Source organism: Bufo bufo, chromosome 4 (genome assembly GCF_905171765.1).
Source record: "Bufo bufo chromosome 4, aBufBuf1.1, whole genome shotgun sequence".
In the NCBI taxonomy this organism is placed as follows: domain Eukaryota; kingdom Metazoa; phylum Chordata; class Amphibia; order Anura; family Bufonidae; genus Bufo; species Bufo bufo.
Window position 1 is genome coordinate 585511958 of NC_053392.1, and position 12191 is coordinate 585524148.

The following is a 12191-nucleotide window of genomic DNA, read 5'->3' on the forward strand; positions in this document are numbered from 1 at the left end:
TGTTACTCAGGATCAGTACAGGATAAGTAATGTAATGTATGTACACAGTGACTCCACCAGCAGAACAGTGAGTGCAGCTCTGGAGTATAATACAGGATGTTACTCAGGATCAGTACAGGATAAGTAATGTAATGTATGTACACAGTGACTCCACCAGCAGAACAGTGAGTGCAGCTCTGGAGTATAATACAGGTTGTAACTCAGGATCAGTACAGGATAAGTAATGTATGTACACAGTGACCCCACCAGCAGAACAGGGAGCGCAGCTCTGCAGTCTAATGCAGGCTACTGTATGTATGTACTGTATATTCAATATATATTTTGTAAACTGCAGAACCGTGTGACAATCCCACACTTTACAGGGTTTGCAGGAATGTGAGGGTGTTGGGTGAGATTACTCACTTACCGTGTGAAAAAAGATGCTCTCTTCCTTTCTGTTCAGCTCCAGTACAATTGCAGACTTGTTGTGTGTGATATTCCCAATGTCATTCCACCTGGAGACAAGATCTCAGGTTAGCTCTGCCAAGATTCACATTCCGACATTCCACAGGCACGCCAGCGATATCTCTGCCCGTCCAGCCTCCAGCTTGGCAGGGCTCGCGGGACAGATTACCATTAGGATGCTTTCAAGAGCTATTCATCTCTCCGTGGCTGAAACATATCTCTAGCCGACCATGTCAGGACATAGAAGTGCTCTATTCATCCACTTGCTAGTGGGAAGATTAAGTGAAAAAAAAAAAAAATAGCCATGTTCTCGGCTGTAGGCAGATAAAGGACTGGTCAGGGTCCACTTTTCTCCTACACACTCAATATGCCGGGAGATCGCTCCCTGGGAACTTATTACATAGTCCATCTGCATAATAATTGCTGATATTACTTTACATGGTCGCTCGGTACATGGGACAGATCCATCAGACGCCGCCGGGAAATGGATTCAGTGAATGTGGTGGCAATGAGGCGGAATACTGGAAATGATACAGGTCTTAGGAGTCTACAAGGAACAATGGGGCCATATAAAAGGGACGGGGTACGATATACAAGGGCCCCCCGATGTACACTCTACCCATCAGAAATACAGAAACATGAACAGCTTGTAGGGTTTATGCGAGCGCTGGGAGTGGGTAAGGATTTCCTTGTTAATGACTTATTATTAATATTATAGTTATGGATTATCTTCGGCACCTTATATTAGGACTGTCCTCCTCTAAGCCAGAGATCAGCGGCGCCGTTTGAATAGTTATCATTTAAAGCAGGAAAGCTCAACCTGCGGCCCTCCAGCTGTTGCAAAACTACAACTCACAGCATGCCTGCACAGCCCACAGCTGCTCGGAGTTGTAGTTTTGCCGCAGGTTGAGCATCCCTGATTTAAAGGGGTTGTACAACAATGAGAAGGAGAGGGTTTGGGAAGCCACCCACTTGGCCGGACCTGTAAAGGGAAGCGTACTTATCTATTTGCAAAAAAAAAAAAAAAAAACATTCTTGCCCAATCCATTTAATTAAGGATGAGTTCAGACATGGGTGCTGCACCGCAAATCCACAGCAAGCAATAGTACAATCCATGTGGATGTGGCTTCGAAAACGCCATGCATACGTAGCAGTAAAATGAGCAAGCTATGGAATCTCAGGTTTTTTAGCATGCTCAATATGTTGCGGAAATGGCACAAATCTTCACTGCAGATTTCAATGTATAGGGGTGAAATGTACACGAATCTGCAGCAAAAAGGCACAGGTAACGTGCAGATTTTGCAGCGGATTGGCATCTTGATCTGTGCTGGCTTTATACCCTTATATTTCTGCTGCAGCGGCCATTCAGAAATCAAAAAACTTTATTTGTTGACACTTTGTAAGACTCACTATCTATTCCACTCTGATCACACCACATTGGAAGTTTTCTCAGATGCGAAGGGGTTGTCAAAGTCCTTTTAGGGATCGTCCAGTGCTTTTTCTCGGGATAAGCCATCAGTATCGGATGGTCGGGGGGGGGGGGGGGGGTGACACCCCGCTGATCAGCTGTTCTGCAGTCGCTCCGGTGCAGAAAGTAGGCACCAGCTCCATACATTGGGTAGTGGTCAGAGCTCATTATGTTGCGGAAATGCTACCATTCATTTCAATGAAAGCAGCCGTGCAATAACCGCTCCGTCCACTGCACAATGTGTGTAGTTCCAACATCGAAGCTACTGCAAAACAGCTGATCAACAGGGATATGGGGTGTCGGACCAGCTGGTAAGATAAAACGGACTGGTAAACCCCTTTAACACTGACATATACCACTGCATTGCATAGCTCTACAATGGCATATATCACCCATACGCCACAAAGCATGTACCATGAGGTAGATGCTTATTTCGTGGTGGTGGTCCTCTGCTACAGTGAAAAAGGCATAACACCCCAGCTGAGATCAAAAGGGCTGCATCGGACACTCTATGGTTAAGTTCACTTTTCCCAGCGAATGATCCTAATGCGTTCCCATATCGCGATGCGAACACAGCCTTGATTTCGCACAGTATGCTTACCTGTACGATGTGGTTGCTTTTCCAAAACTGTCTCCGGCAAAAATCCCCACAAAGAAAATCCAGAGGTTGATGTCATTGCCATGACTGTCCTACAAGCCCAAAATAGGGTACATGTAAAATCACATAGTGGATCAGTTAAAACGCATCCTTATCGTGTGTGCCCCATTCGTAGTGCAGTGCTTCTCAAACAGTGAAACGCTGGATGCCTCCCACGTGCCACTCGATAGCCCTGTGAGTATACAGAAATTGGTGGATCATGGCTGAAACAGGATAATGGAGTATGGTTTGACAGGGTTTGCCGCAGCATGATGCAACTATTGCAATGTTTAAAGGCTCTGGAGACTTTTGGGGCCATGTTTTTTTATTGATTTGGATTTATTTGGGGCTAAACAAAAGTATTTTTAATAGGTTTTTATTACCAATTTTGCTTTGGTTAGCTACTGCAGCTTCTACGTTTCACAATACATAGCAGCTGCAGAATGCCAGTCTGTGGTGAATTCATCAGACTGGCAGAGCGACAGCTCAGTCTCCAGATCACTCTCTCTCTCTTTTCCTGAACAATCCTCCAAGCTAATTTGGTCATAAATTTTGAAGACTCTCCGGGCATCGTACGATTGCCTTAGTAACTATACCAGCCAGCATGAACCCTGCATCTTTCCCTGCCCGACGTCAGACCGGACAGGACTGAAAGGGTACAGGAGGTAGAGTTTAACCACCTCAGCCCCCAGTGCTTAAACACCCTGAAAGACCAGGCCACTTTTTACACTTCTGACCTACACTACTTTCACCATTTATTGCTCGGTCATGCAACTTACCACCCAAATGAATTTTACCTCCTTTTCTTCTCACTAATAGAGCTTTCATTTGGTGGTATTTCATTGCTGCTGACATTTTTACTTTTTTTGTTATTAATCGAAATTTAACGATTTTTTTGCAAAAAAATTACATTTTTCACTTTCAGTTGTAAAATTTTGCAAAAAAAACGACATCCATATATAAATTTTGCTCTAAATTTATTGTTCTACATGTCTTTGATAAAGAAAAAATGTTTGGGTAAAAAAAAAAAATGGTTTGGGTAAAAGTTATAGCGTTTACAAACTATGGTACAAAAATGTGAATTTCCGCTTTTTGAAGCAGCTCTGACTTTCTGAGCACCTGTCATGTTTCCTGAGGTTCTACAATGCCCAGACAGTACAAACACCCCACAAATGACCCCATTTCGGAAAGTACACACCCTAAGGTATTCGCTGATGGGCATAGTGAGTTCATAGAACTTTTTATTTTTTGTCACAAGTTAGCGGAAAATGATGATTTTTTTTTTTTTTTTTTTTTTTCTTACAAAGTCTCATATTCCACTAACTTGTGACAAAAAATAAAAACTTCTATGAACTCACTATGCCCATCACGAAATACCTTGTGGTCTCTTCTTTCCAAAATGGGGTCACTTGTGGGGTGGTTATACTGCCCTGGCATTCTAGGGGCCCAAATGTGTGGTAAGGAGTTTGAAATCAAATTCTGTAAAAAATGACCTGTGAAATCCGAAAGGTGCTCTTTGGAATATGGGCCCCTTTGCCCACCTAGGCTGCAAAAAGTGTCACACATCTGGTATCTCCGTACTCAGGAGAAGGTGGGGAATGTGTTTTGGGGTGTCATTTTATATATACCCATGCTGGGTGAGATAAATATCTTGGTCAAATGCCAACTTTGCATAAAAAAATGGGAAAAGTTGTCTTTTGCCAAGATATTTCTCTCACCCAGCATGGGTATATGTAAAATGACACCCCAAAACACATTCCCCAACTTCTCCTGAGTACGGAGATACCAGATGTGTGACACTTTTTTGCAGCCTAGGTGGGCAAAGGGGCCCATATTCCAAAGAGCACCTTTCGGATTTCACAGGTCATTTTTTACAGAATTTGATTTCAAACTCCTTACCACACATTTGGGCCCCTAGAATGCCAGGGCAGTATAACTACCCCACAAGTGACCCCATTTTGGAAAGAAGAGACCCCAAGGTATTCGCTGATGGGCATAGTGAGTTCATGGAAGTTTTTATTTTTTGTCACAAGTTAGTGGAATATGAGACTTTGTATGAAAAAAAAAAAAAAAAAAATCAGCATTTTCCACTAACTTGTGACAAAAAATAAAAAATTCTAGGAACTCGCCATGCCCCTCACGGAATACCTTGGGGTGTCTTCTTTCCAAAATGGGGTCACTTGTGGGGTAGTTATACTGCCCTGGCATTTTCCAGGGGCCCTAATGTGTGGTAAGTAGGTAAATGACCTGTGAAATCCTAAAGGTGCTCTTTGGAATATGGGCCCCTTTGCCCACCTAGGCTGCAAAAAAGTGTCACACATCTGGTATCGCCGTATTCAGGAGAAGTTGGGGAATGTGTTTTGGGGTGTCATTTTACATATACCCTTGCTGGGTGAGAGAAATATCTTGACAAAAGACAACTTTTCCCATTTTTTTATACAAAGTTGGCATTTGACCAAGATATTTCTCTCACCCAGCATGGGTATATGTAAAATGACACCCCAAAACACATTCCCCAACTTCTCCTGAGTACGGCGATACCAGATGTGTGACACTTTTTTGCAGCCTAGATGCGCAAAGGTGCCCAAATTCCTTTTAGGAGGGCATTTTTAGACATTTGGATACCAGACTTCTTCTCACGCTTTGGGGCCCCTAGAATGCCAGGGCAGTATAAATACCCCACATGTGACCCCATTTTGGAAAGAAGACACCCCAAGGTATTCAATGAGGGGCATGGCGAGTTCATAGAATTTTTTTTTTTTTGGCACAAGTTAGCGGAAATTGATATTTTTTTCTCACAAAGTCTCCCGTTCCGCTAACTTGGGACAAAAATTTCAATCTTTCATGGACTCAATATGCCCCTCACGGAATACCTGGGGGTGTCTTCTTTCCGAAATGGGGTCACATGTGGGGTATTTATACTGCCCTGGCATTCTAGGGGCCCTAAAGCGTGAGAAGAAGTCTGGAATATAAATGTCTAAAAAATTTTACGCATTTGGATTCCGTGAGGGGTATGGTGAGTTCATGTGAGATTTTATTTTTTGACACAAGTTAGTGGAATATGAGACTTTGTAAGAAAAAAAAAAAATAATTCCGCTAACTTGGGCCAAAAAAATGTCTGAATGGAGCCTTACAGAGGGGTGATCAATGACAGGGGTGTGATCAATGACAGGGGGGTAATCAATGACAGGGGGGTGATCAGGGAGTCTATATGGGGTGATCACCACAGTCATTGATCATGCCCCTGTAAGGCTTCATTCAGACGTCCGGATGCGTTTTGCGGATCCGATCCATCTATCAGTGCATCCGTAAAAATCATGCGGACATCTGAATGGAGCTTTACAGGGGGGTAATCAATGACAGGGGGGTGATCAGGGAGTCTATATGGGGTGATCAGGGGTGATCAGGGGCTAATAAGGGGTTAATAAGTGACGGGGGGGGGGTGTAGTGGTGCTTGGTGCTACTTTACTGAGCTACCTGTGTCCTCTGGTGGTCGATCCAAACAAAGGGGACCACCAGAGGACCAGGTAGCAGGTATATTAGACGCTGTTATCAAAACAGCGTCTAATATACCTGTTAGGGGTTAAAAAAATCACATCTCCAGCCTGCCAGCGAACGATCGCCGCTGGCAGGCTGGAGATCAACTCTCTTACCTTCCGTTCCTGTGAGCGCGCGCGCCTGTGTGCGCGCGTTCACAGGAAATCTCGCGTCTCGCGAGATGACGCGTATATGCGTCCAGGCGGAATGAATCAACCACCTCCAGGACGCGTCTGTGCGTACAGCGGTCCGGAGGTGGTTAAAGAGTCACTGTGCTTTCACACAATTTCATCTCATTTAAAAGAGAATGGTGTAATTAGCACATTTCTAAATCACTTAATTTAAAAAATCTGCCTGCATGCACCTGAAAAAAAACTGCAAAGTCATGGCCACTAAGGGTCTCACTTCCACCTAAGTTGCAGTCCACTGTCTGTTGTCGGGCAAGATCAGTCCCTAGTAACAGAGACCTAGAAGGAAGCTTACAGGAAATGGGGGCATGTCAGATCTAGCTGAACTGCTTCTACACTGCTTCTTAAGATCACAGGAGCCTCCTGCCTTTCTGTGATTTCCCCCTCCTTATCTGTTCTGTGATCTCCAGAGCTAAAAAAAAAAAAAAAAAAAAACAACATTGTGGGAAATAAGGGAAAGGACGTCACAGCAGTACAGAGCCGGCAGATTCCACAGAAGAGAGAGGCCCCTGGCTTCTGAATGAAATGCATCTAGCTGTGCAGCTGAAGCAAGGAATAATATGGCTGAAAAACCAATAGGGAAGGTCAAACATAAGTGCTCCTTCACAGTTATGACTGTACAGCTTCTTTGCACAGCCATCAAACAAACTTTTTTGAAAACTCAGGCACGCTTTAAGCTTTCTGTGTCAAGGGCTGCTCATCAATTAGTGAGCAGGTAGCAATTGTGCCCACTAATAACCCAAAAAAGGTTCGCTGATCTTTCAGGAATAGAACATTTCCAGAATTTGTTTCAGAAATTTCTTCCTGCAATGAAGTTGTTCGAACACATGCCAATATCTCAGTGGCCACAATCAGACAGTAAATAACTACAATACTATTTGTCGATGGTAGTGAAATCATCTGTTTAGATCCATTGTGACGGACAAACTTTCTAAAAATTTGTATGGCATGCAATACAACCAATGACTGATAGGTGGCAGCATAGAGTCACACATGCTTCATATTTTTTTCCAGTATAAATACCTTTACATGGAAACACTCCTGTCCGTAGCCATCCAAATGTTCCACTTCTTTTATGTAGAGAATTTCAGCTTCTTCCGGAGGCATCCCACTGCAACGTTCAGTACAAAACGCGTCGGCCATTTAATCACAGTCACATTATCATTATATTCTCCTGCCAGCAGGCTACATAATATCTGGAGACGAGGAACCCTTCCCCTATAGAATATGGCTGTAGATTTTAGTCCATATATACCCACATACCCTATAACTCAGATTTGGGGAAAAGACAGCACTAAACTGACATTTAATGCAATGGTCCCTGCTGCACTGCATTCTGGGAGATGTAACTTTCCTTACATCGAGCACACTATAATTCGTGATGTTCTGTACAGACACTGAACCTGCAGGGGGTGAATAGAACGTGAGAGGAGAGCTTAGAAGAGGCTAAAGATGGCCACGGCCAGCGGTATTCCTTCCATCTTTGCCAAATATAGCCATTTTACAATGGGAATAAAATGCTGTCAGATCACTCTGACAGCAGCTTATCTTTAAACAGGAACAAAGGATCAGGCATGCTGTAACCCGACATGTCTGATCCTTCTTTACCAGAACCTCCCGCATTGGTCAGCTGATGCAGATTTTGGCTGACATTTATCTGAGGTACTTTTATCTATCTTAAGGGGGTCATTTATCGAAAAGAAATACACCTAAATTAGGCGTATTTCTGGCGCAGAACCTTTGCGCCGCAATCTGCGACTTCTTCCCGCTCACGCCAGGTCTAAAAAAAAGGGGGGCGAGGAAGGGGTGGGCCGGCAGGTCCGTCTCCGTTACCATTTTCTCCGCCTGTTTTAGGAGTAGAAAAAGGTCTAAATGTAAGACAGCACGAAAGCCGACTTACATTTAGAAGCGGCGGAGGATCCCCCGAAGTTATGTGGTGACCTGCACCTCTTTATAACTCCGGCGGATCCCCCGCCAGGTATAGGGGCTATTGAGACTGGCATCTAAAACGCCGGTCTTAATAAATGTGCCCCGTGGTCTTTAAATTTAGATTACGTAGATTAGGATCTAAATAAGACATTTCACAAATTCCGAAACCCATGTGATGGGAATAAAAATGATAAATTGACAAGCACGAGGTCTCACCTAAGAGCTTTATGTTTCAAGGCCACTTGGTGAAGTAAATCTTCCAGCAGAGCTTTGTCTTGGGTCCAGGCCTAAAAAAAAAAAAAAAACATAGACCATGATCCAAACAGATAATCGTACTATTACACAGAGATGTATTATGTAGGACAATACCACCATTATACATACGGTATAAATCTTTATTTCCCCAAAAACAGCGCCACCCTTGCCCATGGGCTATGTCTGGTACTACAGTTCACTTCCAATCACTTGAATGAGGCTCAACTGCAATACCACATATTGCTCTTAGCAAACAATGGCGCTGTTTATGGGGTAAATTTTTACATTATTTTTTTTATTTTATTATTATTATTATTATTATTAGGTTTTCATATCACCCAACCAATTAGCTGATTGAAAATGCTGCATACTAGACAGAGCGCTGTGAGTTTGGAAGTGGCCCTGCCTGGTACTGCAGCTCAGTCCCGTCCAAGTAAATGGGACTCAGCTGCAATACCAGGCACAGCCACTACAAAATGTATGGCGCTGTGCTGAAATGATAAGGATGCAGCGCTCACTGCTGCGCTATGGCCGCTTCAATCAGTCGATTAGTGGGGAAGGCAGGAGTCGGACTCCCACCGATCTGATCCGGGTCAGTCATTTTGTCTATGGATTGCATCAAACGGCAGTAGTTGTCTATGACGAAGTGATTTTTGGCAAAATATCCCCAAGTTAGTGTCTGTCAACAAGTTAACATAGGATAGTGCTGGAACCTAGCATCATCTTAAAACAGCTAGGTCCTAAGATGCTGTGACTAAGAAATGCCATCTTTCTAAGAAGAACTGGGCTTCTTGCCAGGAGATTTAGCGCCACAACTAAAAATTGTGCCACGCCTGACAAATTCCAGGAGCCACGGAGCCAAAGCACCTGCAAGCTACCGATGCCTAAATATTTTGGTTGCTCTCGATTTATGTCATGACTGGGTCTTTAGAGAGCCAAACGGCCCATGGCATGATCTCCACTGGCTCCTGGCGCCTTGAAAGTCCTTAAAAATATTGAGGACTTCTTACCACCATCATCATCATCATATCGACTGATAACATTGGACTCTGGATGCTGGTATTTTTGGTAAATAATTTGCACAGTGATACTTCATAGAGTCTTGATAAATATGAAATTCAACCTAAATAAATGCAATTGTGTCAGAGGACTATAGGGGTGCATAGGTTTTGGTTGTACCAGGGCCTTGAGCCTGAGGTGGTCCAATAGGTTCCTCTGCTGTAAAAGAAGGCCATATATATCAACGTACTGTGAATATGAAGGTGTTAAATAAATGGGTAACGGATGATAATACAGAGCTCTATGACGTCCATTCTGATCAACCCACACAGGTCAACCTTGGCTTGAAGGCCGTCTGCATCACTTTAGCCTCGCTCTCTGTCCCAACCAAGGAGCACACCTCCGCTTCAATAGCCCTGAATAGGTCTCTGAAGTTTTGCCAAGTATGGCTGACAGATTAAGCAATAAAACACACAAGGAATGCAACACGACAAGACCACAGTGTGACAGAAGGCTATAGAGAAAAACAAGGCCCCGGGCAATGGGTATTGTGCTCAGCAGAGCTCTCCAGTCCTTCCCCTGAGGCCCTGCACACACTATTTGTTTCTTCTGTCACAGAAGTATGTACGAGGGAGAGGTATCCAGAGATAAGCAGACGGATACAAGTCTGTACAGCTGCGACATACAGAATGCAACTTGTCAAAGAAAAAAAAAAAAAGTCAGCAAAGTAATGTATCCAAACCAAACCATGTGACCGACTAATGTCACGAGTAATTGAGTATGATCTCGAGTTACATCCTGTATTATACTCCAGAGCTGCACTCACTATTCTGCTGGTGGAGTCACTGTGTACATAAATGACATTACTTATCCTGTACTAATCCTGAGCTACATCCTGTATTATACTCCAGAGCTGCACTCACTATTCTGCTGGTACTGTCAGTGAATACAAACATTACTTATCCTGTACTGATCCTAAGTTACATCCTGTGTTATACCCCAGAGCTGCACTCACTATTCCGCTGGTAGAGTCACTGAGTACATACATTACTTATCCTATACTGATCCTGAGTTACATCCTGTATTATACTCCAGAGCTGCACTCACTATTCTGCTGGTGGAATAACTGTGTACACACATTACATTACTTATCCTGTACTGATCCTAAGTTACATCCTCTATTATACCCCAGAGCTGCACTCACTATTCTGCTTGTGGAGTCACTGTGTACATACATTACTTATCCTGTACTGACCCTTAAAAAAAATCTGCCTGGATTCTCCTGAAGAGAGATCTTAAGAGTATGGTTGGCCTTGCTCTCCTCCAATTTACTTCCTTCTTCTACTTTCATTAACTGATCAAGAGTGGCGTAACACATGACTGCAGGAGCAGACTACACACAAAGGTGTTTGTAGTCTGTAACCATGGAGACACATGGGCATAGGAGCTGTATGCAGAAAGCTATAAGACATTTGTAACCAAGTCCATTTGCAAAGTTGCTTCATTTTCTAGATTTTAGATGCCATAAAATGTTGGTTCAGAAGTTATGGAGTCTAGAAGACTAGTGGTTAATCCCTTAAAGACTACAGCTGTTCCTGCTCTGTAGGTGATTCTCCATAGAAGGATCTCGGGAGCGTTGACATCATCTATGAGTATTATAACTTACCCGAGATAAACATCTTGTTTGGATTGCACATATGGCAGCAGCATAAACCTGACCTTATCTGCCTGTGGAGGTGTCAGGATCTGGTACGCACGGGCAGATTATGCACCAATTGTTACAACACGTTTCACATTCTTCTGCACCCCCCCTCACCTTCAAAGGTTTCATGTTAAGTACAGCCTCAGTCTTTCACAATATGAAAAATGTCTTATAAATAGTCATATAATTATTCTTTCTATTTTTTTGTAACATGCATGTTGGGGGTGCGCTTCCATCCACTGGTTGTGCAGGCAACTGCTACACAGCTTTATGACACCAGAGACGAACCGTTTCGGGCTGATGGTCGCGGACTCCCAACACACCCAGCAGAGCGGACTTTCCAAAGGAAAGTCTTGTTTAGGGTCTATTCACATGTCTGCATAAATGGGTCCACATCCGCTCCGCAATTTTGCAAAACGGGTGCGGATCCATACATTTCAATAGGGCGGCAAAAGATTCGGACAGCACACCGTTCTGTGGCCCTGCAAAAAAAAAAAAAAAGAGATAGAGCATGTCCTATTCTTGTCCACAGCCACGGACAAGAATAGGCATTTCTATCATAGTGTCTGCCATGCGTGGTCCGCAAAATGCGGAACGCACATGGCCGGTGTCCGTGTTTTGCGGATCCGCACTTTGCAGACCACAAAACACTTGCGGACGTGTGAATGGACCCTAAGACAGATATTTCCAGTCATGGACGCTGCAAGGGACATGTAGTATTATACGACAATGTTCAGGTGAATGACCATCCATGGACAGCTGGACTCTGCCAGGTGGATGGTTCTTCTTCCTCCAACTCATGGGGTACAGATCAGGGGTCCTCCTGCATCATGTTCATTTTGTCCGTTATGAAAACTAACCCATTAGACTACATTCACACGACCATATTTTTGGTCCGTGTCCGATACGCATTTTTTTGCAGATGGCTCACCGACCCATTCATTTCTATGGGACCACAAAAAAATCCATGTGTTTTCTGCATCCGTGCAGCAGTGCCACAAATGATAGAACATGACCTATTCTAGTCCGTTT

General features: G+C 43.7%; 1 protein-coding gene across 2 annotated transcripts in view; it reads right to left on the minus strand.

Moving 5' to 3' along the window:
• PTPN14 (protein tyrosine phosphatase non-receptor type 14) overlaps nucleotides 1–12191 on the minus strand; it is a 105619-nt gene that overhangs the window by 29364 nt on the left and 64064 nt on the right. For both annotated transcript variants that reach the window (XM_040430424.1, XM_040430425.1), the window contains 4 exons: nucleotides 8420–8490; nucleotides 7298–7385; nucleotides 2514–2602; nucleotides 407–494 (listed from right to left, as the gene is read on the minus strand). In XM_040430424.1, the coding sequence (XP_040286358.1) occupies nucleotides 407–494; nucleotides 2514–2602; nucleotides 7298–7385; nucleotides 8420–8490 (336 nt within the window). The remainder of the gene's footprint in view (nucleotides 1–406; nucleotides 495–2513; nucleotides 2603–7297; nucleotides 7386–8419; nucleotides 8491–12191) is intronic.